Source organism: Vigna unguiculata, chromosome 9, assembly GCF_037176805.1.
Source record: "Vigna unguiculata cultivar grain cowpea cultivar isolate G323 ecotype 2 chromosome 9, ASM3717680v1, whole genome shotgun sequence".
Taxonomy (NCBI): Eukaryota; Viridiplantae; Streptophyta; class Magnoliopsida; order Fabales; family Fabaceae; genus Vigna; species Vigna unguiculata.
Genome location: NC_140800.1, coordinates 41,109,912 through 41,128,865, shown reverse-complemented (window position 1 = coordinate 41,128,865; position 18,954 = coordinate 41,109,912). Strand labels below are relative to the sequence as shown.

Sequence of the window (18,954 nt, the reverse complement as noted above, 5' to 3'; positions counted from 1 at the left end):
AGGATCCTACCCTTAATCCACAAGAGAAAAATTGATCTGTTTTGCATAAAAGTTAATCTGAAGTATGTAATAGCCCAGTTAAAAGGAACCAGATAGTTGAAATGCATCACATAACCATATGTATTGATTATGCAGAAATGTAAGAAGAATGAGGCAATGATTCTAAATATGGAAGGACTAAATTAAATGTCGACTAGATGCCGCATATGTTACAGTCAAAGTTATCTCTCAGGCCTACTACACCTACAATTACAAATGAATCTTAATCCTCAAAAAGAAGAAAATTGAAGGAACTCAATTACCCAAGCTGTCAAGGAAACTCTGCAACTCCTTCAAACCTTCAGCAGAGAAGCTCCGGTGCACTCTGGAGCGAGGGGCCACCAAGTTGGGAGGAGGTTGCTGCTGGAAGCAAATCACAACCGCAGACAAATTGTCTCCACTCTTTCTCTTTAAAGCCTCATCAACCAGATCCTTACTGCACATGGTTGGGTCATTATGCTCCTGGAGCCTGCGCCGGGCGAAATCCACTGCATTTTGGCTCCGGAATACATCCCAAATACCATCACAACCTATGATCAGAAATTCGTCCTCGCTCGTCAGTTTTGTAGTCATGAGTTCGGGTTCTGAACTCAGTGGTCCACCATCTTTGCTCTTCATTCCTTCCATGTGCCAGTCACCAAGTGCTCGAGCAACATTCAGTTGCCCGTTAAGATATCCATCGTACACATACCCCCCAGAAGCCTCGATCCGCTTCCTCTCTTTGTTGCAACTCGGTTTATGATCTCTTGACATCTCAATCGCTTTTCCACGACGGCACAGCACAGCTCGACAATCTCCGGCATTCGCCACCACCAGCAACCTGCAATCACAAACTATCATCATCACACAACTCATCAAAGCTATCCACTTTCATGCCGGAAATGTTCCTGATTCTCATTTGCACTTCCTTAAAAAAACAGTGGAAACTTACCCAAAGAAAAATGAATAACATGATTTTGGCTAGTTGGAAAAAATAATATATATGTACACCTAGATTGTCGAAATCCTGACCTTCCTATAACAAGAGTAGCTAATGCAGTGGTGCCTGATGCAAGTGCAGCATCCAGTGAGCAAGCTTCTGCAAAGGCATTGTCTGTTTGCAGAAATGCCGAAGCAACTATCCTTTCAATGTCTCCAGGGAAATCTTCATCATTGAGAATAAACTTTGGCAGATGCTGGCAGGCAAAGTCCGCAGCATGCTTTCCGCCATGTCCATCAAACACCTGACCAAGCCATTGACCATAATCATTACCTGACTTTCACAACAGTTTTCAAACAAATGCAAGAAACAAGCAAAATTTTCTCCGGGATCAGCAATGTTGTGTCTAAGATGTGTTTATATGTCAATAGTCCGTATTGGTGAAGCAATGCATTATCACCGGAGAATATTAGCATGAGGACTATGATTTGCAAAGAAATTCCACACAAATGTCATCATCAGAAAAAGTAAAATTCACCGACCCAATAATCACTATTAATCAAGTTAAGCACCAAAAATAGATAAATACCCCATAGAAAGCACTGGGTCCATCTATACAACTCTTGAGTCCATAATCGTGCATAAAATTGTCAACACAAACATATACATCCTCCATACTTGACCGAAATCCAATATCAGCGCAAGCTCCAGAACGAAGCGTTGGAAAGAAATCAGTCTGGCAATCTTCAGTAACATCCCCTGGCTCAGATGCATCGCACAAATTTGTTTTTATCTGTTGATTTAGCCACAACAGTTAGAAAAACAACAGATGGAAAATAAAACTCAGAAAATAATTTTTTTTTTTTCAGAGCAGAAAGGAACTTGCAACTCCAGAAACAACATATCAATAGCACTCCCAATACTCTAATGACTGTAAATTATACCAACAAAAAACCAAATAGACAAATCCAGAGGAGCTCAGGAACGTTAGCACACCCGAGGTAACCATAAAATTGGCAAGACGGAACAAAGTTCAATGTTATTATTTACACGGTTTTATTTAATTCAACACCTCCACGATCTGACATTTTTTACCACACCAACCGAACATCAGTGTTTTACATTACTTCTCCCCACCAAACTTTCCTTTTACCCTAAATCCCAATTCTAGGTTTCATCTATAAAGAATGAAAAGAAATATAACCCATATAAGCTAAAACAACTTGCACATATATGACTCAACCACTTTCCTTTGCAACAACTTTCCAAAATCTCCCACTGCATCAAAATGGCAACGGAAAGGAAAAGAAACGGTGTTCAAAATTGTCAAATATAGAAATTATAGCCATTTCAAGGAACTCAATAATTCCATAACAGTTCAAACAACAAAATCACAAATCAGCATTTTCCTGTCTAAAAGGATATAAATAAGCACACACACTAACATGCTAGCACAAAATTACTTACTTAAAGAAAAGATCAATTTTGTGAAAGAATAACTCACGAGAGAAGCGTGGCGAACAAGTTTGCATTGGCGATGTGAAGGTGGGTTGGGATTGGGAGGTCGAGTCCCACTAGAGCTCCTGCTTTCACTTTTACTGCAACAATCCACCCCTTCAATTTCTTCCATGCTTCTCCACCATAAGATCCAAGTCAAGAAAAATCGAAACGGGTTCGACCCAGATTGCAAACAACAATTGGGCAGCTATAACGAGTACAAAAATTAGGTTTTTTTGGAGTTAGGTTTGGCGGGTGGGTCTCTGCGATTCAAAGGGAACATGGCGTCGCAAATGCAGGAATTTTGAGAAGCGATTTGCCTATATGACACAAGTGTTGTGAACATATAGAAAGAGACGAGGAGAAGGAGAAAGAGAGGGGAGAGAGATTCACCGTCGTATCTGAAGGCGGTGGTCGGTGGTTGGTGGGGTTTTAACTTTCAAAATGCGGTGGCAGGTTCGAAACGACGTCGAATCGCTATGTAAAGTTTTGAGCTTTGTTAACGGCAAGGGATTTCTTTTTTAGTCTGAGAGGGGCGTGTCTCTTTCATAACATATTAATAGAAAAATAGTAATAATATTAATAAATATCTTTCTTTTCCCTATATATCTAATTCAGGGACCTGAATGCAGGGATTAACCCTGATTTACATTTTTTAAATTTCAATAATATTATTAATATTAATATAACTGTATAAACTAAATGAAAGTATCTCAAAAAAACAAAAAATGATGATTAGATTTGTTCTCCAATCATCACACCCTTCTTCAGTCAACATCGTATGAGCATCAACTTACAATACAATTTATGGAGTGGCAGCTATATACAGCTGTAGATTCTTTTCAATTTACCATTATTACTTCATTCACTTGCATCAATTTCAAATAATGGTCCAAATTATAACTAATGAATTTTTCAGTATTTGTAAACATAATTACTATATATGTTATCGACAAACTTATTGCATGTTATAATTTTATGATCAAAAATAGTGATATGAAATTTATTATATCATTAATGTATCTTTTTAGTTGCAACCAATACTGAAAAAAGTACTCTAGTTACAAATTGTTGTGTATAATAAGCTGATATCGTTTTAAAAATTAGTTGAAATGAATTTTATTATGTAAATAGTGAGTGAAAACAAATTTTTACATAACCAAAATCTTAAGAAGGCATCTAGATCTGATGAGTTAGAAGAAGAATATTCAGAATACTTACAAAGTGTAAGAGTTTTATTCAATAAAAACGTTACTGCATTTCATCTTATTTCGTAAAAGCAAAGCTGATAAAATATATTTGATTTAATCTGTAAAATAGATTAGACAAAGTTAAACAAGCAAACACCCATCTGAACTAAAATGAACCTGTTTTTATTATATACATTTAATATAGGACCAAATAAGCTTGGATTAAACTAATTGATAAATTTATACAAGAACCAATTTTGAAATAATAATTATAATTTTTAAAATATTATGATTATAGTAGAATATATACTGTTTTAAAAATTATATAAAAAATAAATTATACTTTTTTTAAAATGGAAAAACTGATAATAACATCTTTAAAAAATCATATTAATATAATCCCTTTAAAATGTAAACATACTTTTTTTCATCTCATTTTTTAGTTTGTTAAAAAAAGAATACATAGCTAATGGCTTGACAGGTGAATGAGTGACGGATTAAACAATCAGGAGTTTTTGCTTTTCACAACAACCCCATCTCATGCTTCGTTACACCTACCACGTCCATTGTCCATCCCATAAAATAATAATTATATATTTTTTAAAATTTAAATTATGTTATTTTTAAAACATATATTTTATCATCATTTATATTTAATTATACATTAAATCATTAAGCTAAAGTTTTAATATAAATTTAATAATATTTAAACTTTAAAATTATATATTTAATTTTGATTTATTAGTATATTTAACTCTTTTAATTTTTCAAACAAATAAAAATTGTAGGTTATTTAAAAATACTATGAACATTTTAAGTTAGAGGGGATATGTCGACAACAATAACACTAACACACAAATTTATCTATGTCACTATTTTCACGTTTGAAGAATTTAATGTCAAACATAGTTTCAACAGATATTAATTTCAAAATTTATGTTGATTTAGAGTGTAACCATCCTAAATTTATGTCGACTCATAAGGGGTCTAACGTAAATTTCTTCTTCTATTTACATTACAAGTTCTCTCCTCATTATTACTGTTAACAACCATACTAAAACACGTTATCTTGAATTAGGAGGTGACAATTTATTGATAAACAAAATAATGACTTTGCATGAATATCTTTCTTTCTTTTTTATTTCATGTTTATCAAAATCCAACATTAATTCTCATATTGACTCATCTTTTTACCAATAAAAAAAACTATAATGAAATTATTTTTTTAATATGTTTCACTTTTTTGTGTTGCCTAACATGTGAATTTTTTTGTTATAAAGTTAAAAAGTAGTTAGTGATTAATGAAGTCAAATTTAGAATAAAAGTTGGACAACTTTAGAGAAGATTGAGTTGTACAAATTAAAAAATGTTTAAGTGAAAAATGAACTTTTACTTTTGTACCCTTAAATAATGTACAACTAAATCTTCTTTCAAATTAGTCCAATTTTTGTCCTAAGTTTAATTTTCCTATTCACTAACTCTCCTTCAACTTGATAAAAATCATTAATCTCATAAGAACACACAAAATTATAAAGTTCAAAAAATCTCATTTTATTGTAGAACTTTTTATTGAATGCAAAATTTTTTACGTTAATCCTCCTAAGAAACCGATGTAAACTTACGTTAAAATTATATACAATATTCTATTTACAGTATAATTTTATCAATTGTTTTGATAAATTATAGACAATCCTCTATTTACAATATAAAATTATCAATTCCTATATAATCAACAAGAGTCAAACTACAAACTTATTTCACAAGATTATTAAAAAGAATATATCATTATTAGCGGGCAAACTGTTGTTAAGATTTAACATCGGTTCAATTTTATCATTATTATTTCTGAAGTTTTTTTCTACAAAAACAGTCTAAAATTATGTTGTCAGTAAATAAAAAAAAGGTAGATAGTTATTCTATATCATTAATTCACATGTAATGTAAAAGTGATACACCGAAAAAAAAAAAACTATCTCATTATCTTGTAATCAGTTAAAAGTAATTTGACACTAAAATTATTTATTATAATACGCTACTATATCTCGCTTACTACTATTTCTTACAACTTCCGCTGACACTATTTTTTAAGACAAATAAATATTACAAACTCCAAAATCGCTCTTAAAATATGCAATAAAATGCGTCATGTTAAATGATGTATTCTCAACAACAAAAATAAAAATCAAATACTCTTAGACCAGGTAAAATCTATTTCAATATCACGTTATTTTTAAAAAATTTTATGCAAATATTCATAATACATTATTAAAAAAGTTCATATTTTCTCTTAATTTTTTTTCACGAAATACTTATAATTTTGTTATAAACAAAATTTACAAAAAAAGCTGGTATTTTTTTAGCAAAATATTTTGTATAAAATATTTTTTGCAACAAAATTTGTAGGAAATACTTGTAAATTTTATAATTTTGTAAAATATAATTATCCAAAAGTAATTACCTAACAATTAAAATTCTTCGAAGAAAATAACATGAATTAATTTTTTTTGCAAATTTTTTAACAAATTAATAAGAAAATTCTCATGAATTTTTAGTTGTGATAATAACGAAAATGATTTTTTTTGAAAAATATTTTTTTTAAAAAGTAGAAAAAATTATTAAATAAAATATTTTTTTATGAAAATTACAAAAATAAAATAATAAAATTTTAAGATTTCTTTTATAAAAAATATTATTTGTGAAACAAAACTTTGTCAAAAATATTATTTTCCTAATAATAATAATAATGACTTTGTTCAAATTGTTTTGTCTCACAATTTTTTTCTATTTATAAGTTGGCTATTCTCCATTCTCCTGGTATCACTAATTTTATCATTTTTCTCATTTGAGTACTTTTAACAGCTAAACATGCATTAAATCTTCCTCTCCCACTCCAAGTGTAATTTGGGATATATTTTCTTAGAATGCATAATTATATTATATAAAAAATTGCCACCTCCTAATTCCTTTCATGTTATATATTAGACTCTCATACGTAATTTTTTTAGTTAAAAAATGGGAAAAAAATGTAGAGCGGTGACGCAAATGCAGAATTGGAGAGGGCAATCAACACACACCACTTGTCCCATGTTATGTCTTATCACAAAAAATGACAACACTTTATTTTTAAAAATTAACTTATTTTCAGGTTCGTTTGGTGTCGGTTACATATTATTAATGATATAAAAATAAAAGTTAACTTTTATTTATATATCTATCGATGAAATATCATGTTAGACAAATAAATAGATAAATAATTTAAATATTATTCCGTTCTCAGCGATTATAGAATTACTGTCAATATATATATAAAAGATATTTTTCATTTTAAAATATGAGTTATGTCATGAATCTTTTTACAAAACGTTTTAATAAATGAAATGAGAAAATATTATTTAAACCATTTTAAATCTTAATTTCTAATCAAATCTCAATTTTTAAATAAGGTACAACTATTAACTATTGACAGTAATTACCTTTTACTTTCATGTTTTAAAATAGATAAAAACATGTTGATATGAATCAATGATTTTCATTAATTTGATAAATCAGTCTATGTTCATTAATTTGATAAATCAGTCCTATGTTATATGATGGATATTCATATAATTTATTATTTTTTATTATTTTTGTATGTAAATATTTATATTAATTAGTTAATTTGTTTTTTTATTGACTTGTATATATAAATATATATAACTCTTTTTATCGATATATTAATAATAATATACATAAAAGTTATTCCATATTATCTCATTTTTTATTGTTTATTCTATTCTCTATTACTTTAATATCTATTATTCTTTGTTATTCACTTTATTTCGTAACGATTGTGTTACATTTCAAATTTAACAATGATTAATAAGATATATTAATTTTATAACAATATATTTTCCATCTAAAATTAATAATTTTTATTATACACTTTTTCTTTTTAATAGAAACGATTAAATTAGTGAACACAGAAAAAGATATACTAGTTTGTAAATAGTTTTGGTTTCACTAAATCATATAAAACTATTATATACGTATATTTCTCTGAACCGAGTGAAGTTTATAAGTATCCTGTGACTACGTCACGTCTTTGATCATATCAACGTGATACTAATTGTGGATTTACTCTTATAATAAGGGCAAACTATATACTAAAACTAATGAAATGGCAATAAAATGTATGCAGAAGATGAATTATTTATGGCTATACATAAATTCACTTACGTTTAAAACTGAAAATCAAAAGTGCATAAATAATATATTATATATAAAAAGTGCTTCTATCTTATCTAGTTACGAACATTTTGTGAGTATTTTAAATTACTTGAGAAGATTTATGACATGCAATGATAAGTTTTTTTTTTTCATGGAATATTATTTTGATAACGAACGTAAATGAAACACTGAGACTCCAATTTCGCATCTCTTTTTTGAGCTTTGCTTCAGAAACACTCATTCACTTCTTAAAAAGCACTGTCATCGTGGCTTCTTCAAATGCTATTATTCTAAGGAGGTTCTCAACTTTTTCAAAAAGCACGGTAGAGATATCATATTAAATGTTTACGTTTTTCTTTCTTGTTTTTAAACTTTTTTTCATTATCTAATGATGATTATTTTCAGGACAACCTTAATAAAACTGTAATTATAGAGTTAATTCATACATGAGTAGGTAATTATGAAGGATAAATTAGTGAAATAATCCGTTGTTTATGCCGACAAAGCCATTAATTAGCTCTGTTGTTGGATAGAAGTGCGATTGAAGCATTCTTAATGCTGACGAAATTCCTTTTTTTTCTTTTTCCTGCAAATTTGTTAGGTTGCTTATAAAAGTAGATCACCTTGTTCGTATGTTAACCTAAAATTTTGGCTTGTTTTGTAAGCAAGTACACATACTTTCATGAATGGATGTAGCCGTATTAGTTTTCAAAAGTATTTGTATTTGTATTGATTTTGATGTGAATTAGCTTTTTTGTCTTGCAATCCACGTTTAGCTTCTTTTATGATAAAAAAAAAAGTTTAATTAGTCGGATGATACCCACTTTCGTTCAGATATGTCAATTTGGCACCCATTTTTTAAAATGTGTCAATCTAGTCTCAACTTTAAAAAAAATATCTTAATCAAGTTCATCTCAAACAAAAATTACTAAAGCCGTTAACTTAATTCATGACTTTTATCACTAAATTTTAATATAAATATCAATACTTAATTTTTCGTAAGTCATTTTAAATATCAATACCGTTAACGGTGTTAATAATTTTTTGCTGAAAATAACCTAATTAAGGTATCTTTTCAAAAGTTGAGACTCAATTGACACCTTTTTAAAAGGGGTTACAAACTGATACATCTAAATAAAAATGGGTATCATCCAACTAATTAAACCTAAAAAAAAGTCATTTATCAAACATTAAAGTGCTCCCCTTTGAAAACAAATGTTTTTTAAATATTAAATATGCCTTCATATAAGTTTAATATCATGTATGAAGGTAGATTTTGGTGTTGATATGTATATTGAGTGTATAATAAGGATGTCTGTATCTTCTCTAATTTACATTCACGGATTGAAATTTAACTTGAACTCAACATATTGGAGATGACTATTATTCCGTAATATATATTTATTGGAATAAAAAAAATACCTATGTAATAATAATAAAAGTTTATGTCTAGAATTTTGAATAAGTTGTTGAGATTAAAGCTTTAAATAAGTTTGACCTGATTATATTACTTTTTTTTAACCTATTTAGATATAATGATGGATGTTATAGATAGTTGATTTTACAATTAACTATGTATTTGAATTGTCATTTTATGTTTTAAATCTTACATTTATTTTGCTAGCATTTAAGTATGAGCTTAAAACTTTTACATCGACTAAGAATGAAAAAATTGTGTGACATATACAAGAAAAATACACTCAAAAATATTAAATTATAATATTTTGGATTTAGAGTATGTTATATTATCTTATATGAATAACTCATATTTTAAAAGTAATGAATCTTGTTTGTCTATTTTAATAGAGAAACCTGATATGTAGGTTAGTTTTAACAAAAATGACTTGTAGAGGTATTCCAAAGGTTCATTGAAACATGTAGTATTTTTTAACTTACTACAAGTATTTTAAATAATTAAAATATTATTTAATGTGTTATATTACAACTTAAAGTAGTTAAAATGATCAAAGTGTTGTGTGACATGGTCTTGGACTAAACAAGTCCATATTGGTATATGTATCCTGTAGCCCAATTTAACGCAGGCCCAACCCAATATGATTTAGTTTGACTTGAACTCGGTCTTGTCCAACATGATTTGTAAGTAGGTATACATGATTTTCTTATTTTTACTTATTCAATTTAGAATTTTCAACCTGATAAATTAAGTTTAAAATTCAAAAATATAAATTTGAATGATTATAGTGTAAAGTTATTAAAGATTTGAAATTTTGGCACACCTTTAAGAGAAAACCTAGGTAACAAAATTGTCCCGCGTGAGTTCTTTGGTAAAGCGGGGTGGTTATGAACCTGGTGACGTCGAAACAGCCAGGAAAGAACGATAAAAAGAGGAAAATCAAAAAACGAAATTGAACTCGTGACTCTCCATTTTCCTGACGGAGGAAATATATATGTACATGTATCTAATTGCGTATTATTATTAGTTGTTTAAGAAGTGATTTTGAAGGTTGAAGTGTGTGAAGAGAAAAGTTGGAAGAGTGCGACAAGTGTGTCTTCTACCGTCGAAGGCGAGATTGGTGCATAGACCGCACGCAATACCAACCCACAAAACGCTAAACACAACCAAATCAAACCGAACAAGGTTGCCTTTTCCATTTCAAACACCTCTTCCACCGTTTTCTCCTATTCACTTTACACACGCATACATATTCAACCTTTTCCAATGCCTCCACCACCTCCTATTCACTTATAACTTCAAACTTTATAACATTAGTGTACATAACAAAAACCTTGAAGAGGGTGATCGTGGAAAAAAACCAATTCATTATTCTCTCAACTCTCACCATGACAACCACTTGCTTCCTAAACCTTCCTCCTCTCACGTCAAACCAATCTTCCAAAGCTTCTCCAATCCCCGCAAAGCCACTTTCATCGTAAGTTTTAACGTTTATATACATTTGTTGTTTTTTTTACATGTCTTACAATTTAACGTTTATACATTTGTTGTAGGCTGAAAAACGAATCATGTTGTTGGAAGAGACAATGCGTTGTGATGGGAGTGGCATCGTACGTGATTGGAGTAGAAATGTGCAATTCAATGACACTGCCTCATGAAACGCTTCAAATCACCACCTTCCCAATTGCTCACCAAGTATCCAATGTTTCTGGCGGCGCCGCCGCCAAATGGAGCCAGAAAAGAACGTGCCCTCCGTGGCAAGGCAATTCACTGGAAACCATCGTGCCGGAGAATCTCCCACGGCCCTCCGCTCGCCGCCGATACGAGGCCGTCCGTTCCTCCTCCCAGACTGCGCCACCGCTCTCCGCCCCAACTCGACTTATTCCAAGCAACCACGGCAGTTGCTTCTCCATGTGAAATTCAACATGCAAACGCAACCATCATTTAGTTGTACATAATTAATGTTTGTTATTAATAATTGATTCCCGTTTTACACGGATTAATTTCCTAATCATATTCATGTGCACGTTTTTATCTTATTTCAATGAAAACTTGGAAAATATCTTATGATAATTGCGTGTAGTGATAGTAGTACTCCATTGGATTTATGCAGTTTAGTGATTGTAGTACATGTAGTACAGATTTTTCTAGTTCGTTACCCTCTTAAACCATGAACTAACGTTGTACTACATTGTGATACCTTTTTTTTTTTTTGTCTCTTTTCATAACCCACTAAACTAAATATACTAGGTCTATTGGGCCTTCTCAATCGGGCCATTTTTCACAACCAAAAACTACAGGTCCAACAAGAACATGTTTAAAATAATCAAAACATTGCAAACAGAAACTTTTTATGATTATGAAGTAGAAGAAAAAACATAACAACAAAGTAAAGGAGTGCTAAGATGTATAAAAAGAAAAAGAAAAAAGAAATAAATGTGAAAGGAACATCGTGTTTCTAAAATTTAATTGCATATTTAATTTCATATTCATGACTTTTTCATTCAATTTTTTCCTTTTTCATATATAAATTAAATATGTAGCGACTTTTTTTATCGTCAAAAAGTTAAGAAAATATTGAATTCACGTAATCCTTTTGTATTTTAACGAGTAGTTTATAATTTTTAAAATACATGGACGAAAATTAAGTTTAACGAAAAGTATTTGGAGCAATTTTTTTTTTTTTTCATTTTGAAGAATACTTCTCAGTGATAGAAAATTAATTTTTCTTCCAAGACCGTGATGATTTTTACCAAAATTAAATTAGAAAAAAAGGTAAAAAAATATGATGTTTAAAAAAAGTACAAAAATGGAGGCTTGTAAACATAAAGAACGGTTAAAAAAATACAAAAAAAAAAAGTATATTCAAGAAAAACAGGACAAATATGCGAACAAGAAAACTTCGAAAGTCGTAAAGAAGGAAAGACTGCGATTTTTAAAGGGAAACAAACAAGGAAAGACGGCGATGTTAGAGGAAGAGGTGATATTTAGAAGAGAGAACTCAAATTTCCTTGATTGAAAATGCCAAGTACAATGAGGTATTTATAGGAGCTAATGGAGAGATCTAGACTCATTTCTAGGAGCTTCTCTAATTAATGCTCCACTATGGAATTTTCTACATCCTTCATTAATTAGGACATTCTAGAATTTCTAGACCTTACTTAGGGAAACTAAGAGACTTCTAGATAATTCTTTATTTCAAATTACAATTAACATTTCTCCCCCTTAATTTGAAATCTTCTTTTGCACACCAATATTTGCTCTTAGCCTTTGAAAATCTTCAAACTTTAATGGCTTCGTAAAGATATCTGCAACTTGATCTTGAGTCTTGACATACTTGAGCTCCACCTCTTTTCTAGAAATACATTCTCTTATGAAATGATACCTTGTGTCTATATGCTTGCTTCGATCATGAAACACCGGATTCTTTGCTAGTGCTTGTGCAGACTTGTTATCTACGCATATCTCCGTAGCTTCCACTTGAGATAAATGAAGTTCTTTCAATAATCTCCTTAGCCAAATCGCATGACAAGTGCATGAAGTTGCTGCCACATATTCTGACTCACATGTTGAAAGTGTGACAATGGGTTGTTTCTTTGAACTCCATGAGAAAGCACATCCTCCCATGAAGAATATAAAGCCACTAGTGCTCTTTCTATCATCAATATCTCCGGCATAATCACTATCACAAAATCCATGGAGTTTGAAATCATTAGAAAATGAATAAAATAACCCATAGTCAAGAGTACCTTTTAGATAACGGAGTATCCTCTTAGCAACTTTCATATGAGTAGAAGTGGGAGTCTCCATGAATCGACTCACTACTCCAACCGCATACAAAATATCGGGCCTTGTACATGTTAAGTATCTCAAACTTCCCACGAGGCTTTTGAATAGAGTGGGATTCTCCTTTTCTCCATCTTCAAACTTGGATAGCTTCATCCCACTTTCCATGGGTGTATTCACTGGATTGCAATCAAACATTTTAAATTTCTTCAAGACCTCCTTTGCATAGCATTCTTGAGAAATGAAGATACCTTCCTCCAATTGCTTAACCTCTAGGCCCAAATAGTATGACATGAGCCCTAGGTCTGTCATCTCAAACTCATATGACATCACCTTCTTGAATTCTTCAAACAAGCTTGGATTGCTACCAGTGAATATGAGATCATCCACATAGAGACAAACAATCAAAATATCTTCATTATCAAAAGTTTTGATATAGAGAGCATACTCGTTAAGACATCGAACAAAGCCATTATCTTGGAAGTACTTGTCAATGCGACTGTTCCATGCCCTTGGTGCTTGCTTTAATCCATACAAAGATCTCTTCAATTTTAGAACCTTATCTTCATGTCCTTCAACCACAAAGCCTGAAGGTTGCTCAATATAGACTTCTTCTTCTAGATAACCATTCAGGAACGCAGACTTCACATCAAGTTGATAAATCTTCCACTTCATTTGGGCCGCCAAAGAAATCAACAAACGGATCGTATCCATGCGAGCGACGGGTGCATAAACTTCATCATAGTCTACTCCATGCTTTTGCTTGTAGCCTTTTACAACTAGTCGTGCTTTGTATCTTTCCACCTCTCCACTAGCATTCTTCTTAGTCTTGTACACCCATTTCACTCCAATTGCTTCATGACCTTTGGGAATAGTTGTTAATTCCCAAGTGTCATTTTTCTCGATTGACTTGATCTCCTCTTCCATGGCATGTCTCCACCTTTTATCTTTCACAGCTTCCTCAAAATTCAATGGCTCACAATCTATTTGAAGGCAATATAATTCTTCAAGATTACACGTGACTTCATCAGACCTCTCATAGATGTCACGTATGTCTCTTGTCTTCCTTGGCCTTTCGCTTGTACTTTCTTCTTCTACATGAGATGTAACAGATGGATGGGGCGAATGAGGAGGAATGACATCTTGAATTGCAGTTTCTTGATCTTCTTCCTCTTCTTCAAGATATGGAAGAAAATCGTACGTCTTCTCTTCTTGAGCCTCCCAATTCCACACAGCTTCTTCATCAAATTCAACATCACGACTTACTACCACTTTGCCATTGCTTGGATTGTATAATTTGTAGCCTTTAGATTGAGCATCATAGCCAACAAAGACATATTTGGCACTTCGATCATCGAGCTTCGATCTTTCTTGTTTCGGTACATGGGTGTAAGCTATACTCCCAAAGACACGCAAATGATTAACACTAGGCTTCCTTCCACTCCACGCTTCTTGAGGTGTTTGATCTTTTAGATTGGACGTTGGGGAGCGGTTAGATAAATAGACCGCACAAGAAACAGCTTCAGCCCAAAACTCCTTGGGCATATTTCTAGCTTTCAGCATGCTTCTAGCCATGTTGAGAATGGTTCTGTTCTTCCTCTCGACTACTCCATTTTGCTGTGGCAATCTAGGAACAGTCAATGGACGACGAATTCCATGAGTTGCACAAAATTCATTGAACTCCCTTGAAGTGAATTCTCCTCCACGATCAGATCTCAAAGCTTTGATTTCAAAGCCACTTTCTTTTTCAACAAGAGCTTTGAAATTCTTGAAAGAAGAAAATACTTCTGACTTTTGTCTGAGAAAATACACCCACGTTTTTCTACTGAAATCATCAATGAAGAGTAAGAAATATTTATTCTTACTGAATGATGGTGGATCGATTGGACCACACACATCAGCATGTACAAGTTGAAGAGGCTTGGTTGCTCTTGAAGCAGCTACTTTTGGAAAGCTTTTCCTCGCATGCTTTCCAAGAAGACACGCTTCACACAATTGGTTAGGACTGTTGATTGCAGGCATCCCTTTCACCATCTCCTTTTCTCCCAAACTTTTAAGAGCTGCAAAGTTTAGGTGTCCAAACCTCATGTGCCAACACCATGCTTTATCTTGCACGCTTACCTTCAAACACTTTGCTTCAATGGTTTTTAGATTCAAGATAAACATTCTATTTCTTGACATGAGCACCTTAGCAATCAAATTTTCATTTTGATCTTTAAGCCACAAACATTTATCTTTCATAAGGATCTCATATCCTTTTTCAAGAAGTTGGCCTAAACTCAAAATATTGCTTTTTAATTTAGGCACATAATAAACATCATTGATCATCTTATGACTGCCATCTTTGGAAGAGATTAGGATTGTACCTTTTTCTTCAATTCTAACTTTGGACGAGTCTCCAAAGGACACATTTCCACTCACATTCTCATTAAGCTCCACAAACTTCTCCTTGTACCCACACATGTGGTTGCTGGCACCATTGTCCAAGTACCACGAACAATTGACATCTTTATCTTCACCTTTTAGGGTTAGCAACAAGGTTGACTCTTCTTCTTCATTAATAAGATTAGCTTTTTCCTCCATTTCATTAAGACGACATTCCCAAGAGAAATGACCAAGCTTATGACAATTGTAACATTCAACTTTAGATTTGTCATACCTTCTTTCGTTTTGAGAATAGCCACGGCCTCTTCCTCTTGCTCTTCCACGGGCTCTTGATGATGAGAAACTCCTTTCTTCATTGTTTGAAGCATTGTTACCATTTCCTCTTCCTCCATATGCATGAACATGTTCTCTTTCTCCACGACCATGACCTCTTCCTCGTTCACGTCCTCGTTGACTCCTAAATCCTCCATTATTCTTCAAAGAAGCTTGAGCTTTAAGGGCTTGCTCCAATGGCTCTTCTTGTCTCCTCTTCATTCTTTCTTCATGGGCTTGTAGAGAACCTTCCAACTCTTCAAGACTCATGGAGTCAAGATCTTTAGATTCCTCAATCACACATACCACATAGTCGAACTTTGGAGTCAAGGAACGAAGGATCTTTTCCATCACACGAACATCTTCTATTTTATCTCCATATCTCTTCAATTGATTGACAATTGCCTTTACTCTTGAGCAATAATCCGATATTGATTTGGATTCCTTCATCTTCAAAGCTTCAAAGTCACTCCTTAGTGATTGAAGCCTTATCTTCTTCACTTTGTCGACGCCTTGGAGGGATTTTTCCAAGATCTCCCAAGCTTCCTTCGACGTAGTAGCATAGGCAATTTTCTCGAACATGTGGTCATCCAAACATTGATGGATGAGAGTAAGGGCTTGTTGATCCTTCTTCCTTGTCTTCAACAAATTCTCCATCTCTTCTTGAGATAAGCTTTCTTCATCTTGAGGCTCTTCATAGCCTTTTTGTACAATATCCCACGCACCTTGAAAGCCTAATAACGCTTTCATGCGAAGACACCATTTTTCATAATTCTCATTTGTAAGACGAGGAAATTGGAAGGTAGTATACCCATTGCTTGCCATCTCTCAACTCTCTCTCTCTTTTTCTTTTCTCTCAATACTCCTTTTTTCTCTCTCTCAACTCTCTAGATCAAACCTAGCTCTTGATACCACTTTGTTAGAGGAAGAGGTGATATTTAGAAGAGAGAACTCAAATTTCCTTGATTGAAAATGCCAAGTACAATGAGGTATTTATAGGAGCTAATGGAGAGATCTAGACTCATTTCTAGGAACTTCTCTAATTAATGCTCCACTATGGAATTTTCTACATCCTTCATTAATTAGGACATTCTAGAATTTCTAGACCTTACTTAGGGAAACTAAGAGACTTCTAGATAATTCTTTATTTCAAATTACAATTAACAGGCGATTTTTGTAATGAAACAAACACATTTTTAAAACATCTCTAAAAAACCCACGTGTAATTTGAAAGGAACAAAAAGTTTGTAAATTTTTTGTATGATACAATATATTTACGAAACAATGAAAAAATAAATAAAACCATTTTCGATGTCTGTATAAATTTAAATTGATCGATAATGATAGAAGTTTAAATATTTTCAAAAGAATGAAGAGAAATAAGATTCAAAACTGAAATAAAAGCTAAAAGTTTTATCAATAGAGAACGATGCTTAACAGAAAAAAAAAATTGAAATTTATAAAAGTAAGTCTAAAAAATGTATTACGGTTGGACAATCCTTCAAAAATTTGAAAAGATCTAAAACAATAAAGGAAGTAAATTGTAAAGAATTAAAAAATAAAAGTCATCAAAAAATAATTGAAAGTTAAAATTAGATGAATTTAGAAGAAACTGAAATCACGTTAAAAGATTGATTTGAGCAAATTACTTTTGCATTCCTCGGATTTCTTGTTTTCATTTTCCATTTATTCACTTTCACATTACTCCAAAAAGAATGGGAGACGATAAATCTTGGGATCTAAAAGGCCGAATTGCATATCTTGAAAATTAAATGGGCCTCAGCTTCTAAAAGTTTGAGCGCTCTCTTCATGCACCTCCACAATTTCTAGCTACAACCTCATTATTTCTAAATGACGGGCCGCTGTAGATTATTTCTTTCAAAAGCAAGTTTAACGAAAAGTTAGTTTTATGTCATTACAATTTAAAATAAAATATGAATTTTTATTTTTTACATTATAAGTTCACTCACAAAAAATAATTTCCACCAAATTTTCTTAAAGGTGAATGGTGGACTTATCAAAATAGGGGTGTCTTTAACAGTGTTTTAATCTTTTGTATCTGGACCCAAAAAGTCTGGGCCATAGAGAGAGGGGTTAATAGTTTGAAGAAAAGAATGAGATTAGTTACTTTGTGTATGTTACTTTTGTTTTGAAAGTTAGGAAATTTATTCACAAACATTTTAATGAAAGTATTCAGATAAATTATGATTTATTTATACTTAATATTTGTCAAATTCCATTTACGTGAGTTTAATTAAACTTTAAATTTTATTAAAGGTAATCATTTGTAATTAAATGGATACATGTGATAAAAAAAAATGTTCAGATCATTATTGATATTGTTGTTAATATTCAACACATAAGTAGAAGGGTTATATGATCTATTGGACTATATATTTAGGTCAAGCAACGAAATGTGATAATTTTTCACATTTGTTTTTTCATTTTCTGCTTTTAAATTAATTTAGCATGTCACCCAATAACCTGCCTATAAAATATAATGAGTTTCTATGGATTAAATAACAGTATAGTTTTTTTTTTTTTCACATACTTATGCTATGATATCTTTAGACAACTTTTTAGAAGTATTTTTAAAGAGAAAAAAATAAAAAAAATACAATTTTATACAAACTTATAATTATTTGGTATATAAATATATAAATATATAAATTAAGAAATGAGAAATCAGTTGAATTATATGTAATATTTTTATAAACAAATTTGTGTGTAACTAATTTTAATTTATAGAGAATATCATTTATTCTTTACGATGTTTTTTAAAAGTTTCTCAAAACATATCTTTAATTTATTCAAAATATTCTAAAATGTATTCTTAATGATTTTGAAAATCTACCTTTTATGTTTAATAACTCATTTTTATACTTTAACTTTTCTTTTTTACTTAAGTTTGTTCTTTCATAGCTAATGGTAGATGTTTTTCAAATTTAGATATTCAATTATAATTATTTTTTCTTCAATATTAAAGTTTATGAGAGTATGCCTACTTACAAAAAAAATAAGAAGAAGAAAATATGACAAAAACGGATTTGAAAGTGGGTTTCATAAGTATGTGAGTTTCAAACATTACTTAGGTTGTATAATGCTCTATGTATGTGAGTTTCATGATATTTATAAGTATTCGAAATACTCTACTTTTTATTTTTCATGTCTTAAATAAATTCAAAGTATTCGAAATTGTATTTCAA

At 31.3% G+C, this 18,954-nt stretch overlaps 3 protein-coding genes across 3 annotated transcripts; 1 reads left to right on the top strand and 2 right to left on the bottom strand.

Annotated features, from left to right (window-relative positions):
- Positions 1-93: 93 nt before the first annotated feature.
- DBP1 (DNA-binding protein phosphatase 1) lies at positions 94-2,992 on the bottom strand. Its single transcript, XM_028086543.2, has 4 exons — positions 2,463-2,992; positions 1,548-1,751; positions 1,051-1,262; positions 94-859 (listed from the first exon to the last, which is right to left on the bottom strand). The coding sequence occupies exons 1-4, from the start codon at positions 2,586-2,588 to the stop codon at positions 295-297; spliced, it is 1,107 nt and encodes a 368-aa protein (XP_027942344.1). The 5' UTR covers positions 2,589-2,992; the 3' UTR covers positions 94-294.
- Positions 2,993-10,434: 7,442 nt separating this feature from the next.
- LOC114162557 (histone deacetylase-like protein) lies at positions 10,435-11,338 on the top strand. The gene is made up of 2 exons (XM_028046483.2): positions 10,435-10,742; positions 10,819-11,338. Exons 1-2 carry the CDS (start codon positions 10,654-10,656, stop codon positions 11,180-11,182), a joined length of 453 nt encoding a protein of 150 aa, XP_027902284.1. The 5' UTR covers positions 10,435-10,653; the 3' UTR covers positions 11,183-11,338.
- Positions 11,339-14,938: 3,600 nt separating this feature from the next.
- LOC146883976 (uncharacterized) lies at positions 14,939-16,908 on the bottom strand. The gene is made up of 2 exons (XM_085666807.1): positions 15,942-16,908; positions 14,939-15,910 (listed from the first exon to the last, which is right to left on the bottom strand). The coding sequence occupies exons 1-2, from the start codon at positions 16,571-16,573 to the stop codon at positions 15,580-15,582; spliced, it is 963 nt and encodes a 320-aa protein (XP_085522933.1). The 5' UTR covers positions 16,574-16,908; the 3' UTR covers positions 14,939-15,579.
- Between the last annotated feature and the right edge of the window lie 2,046 nt (positions 16,909-18,954).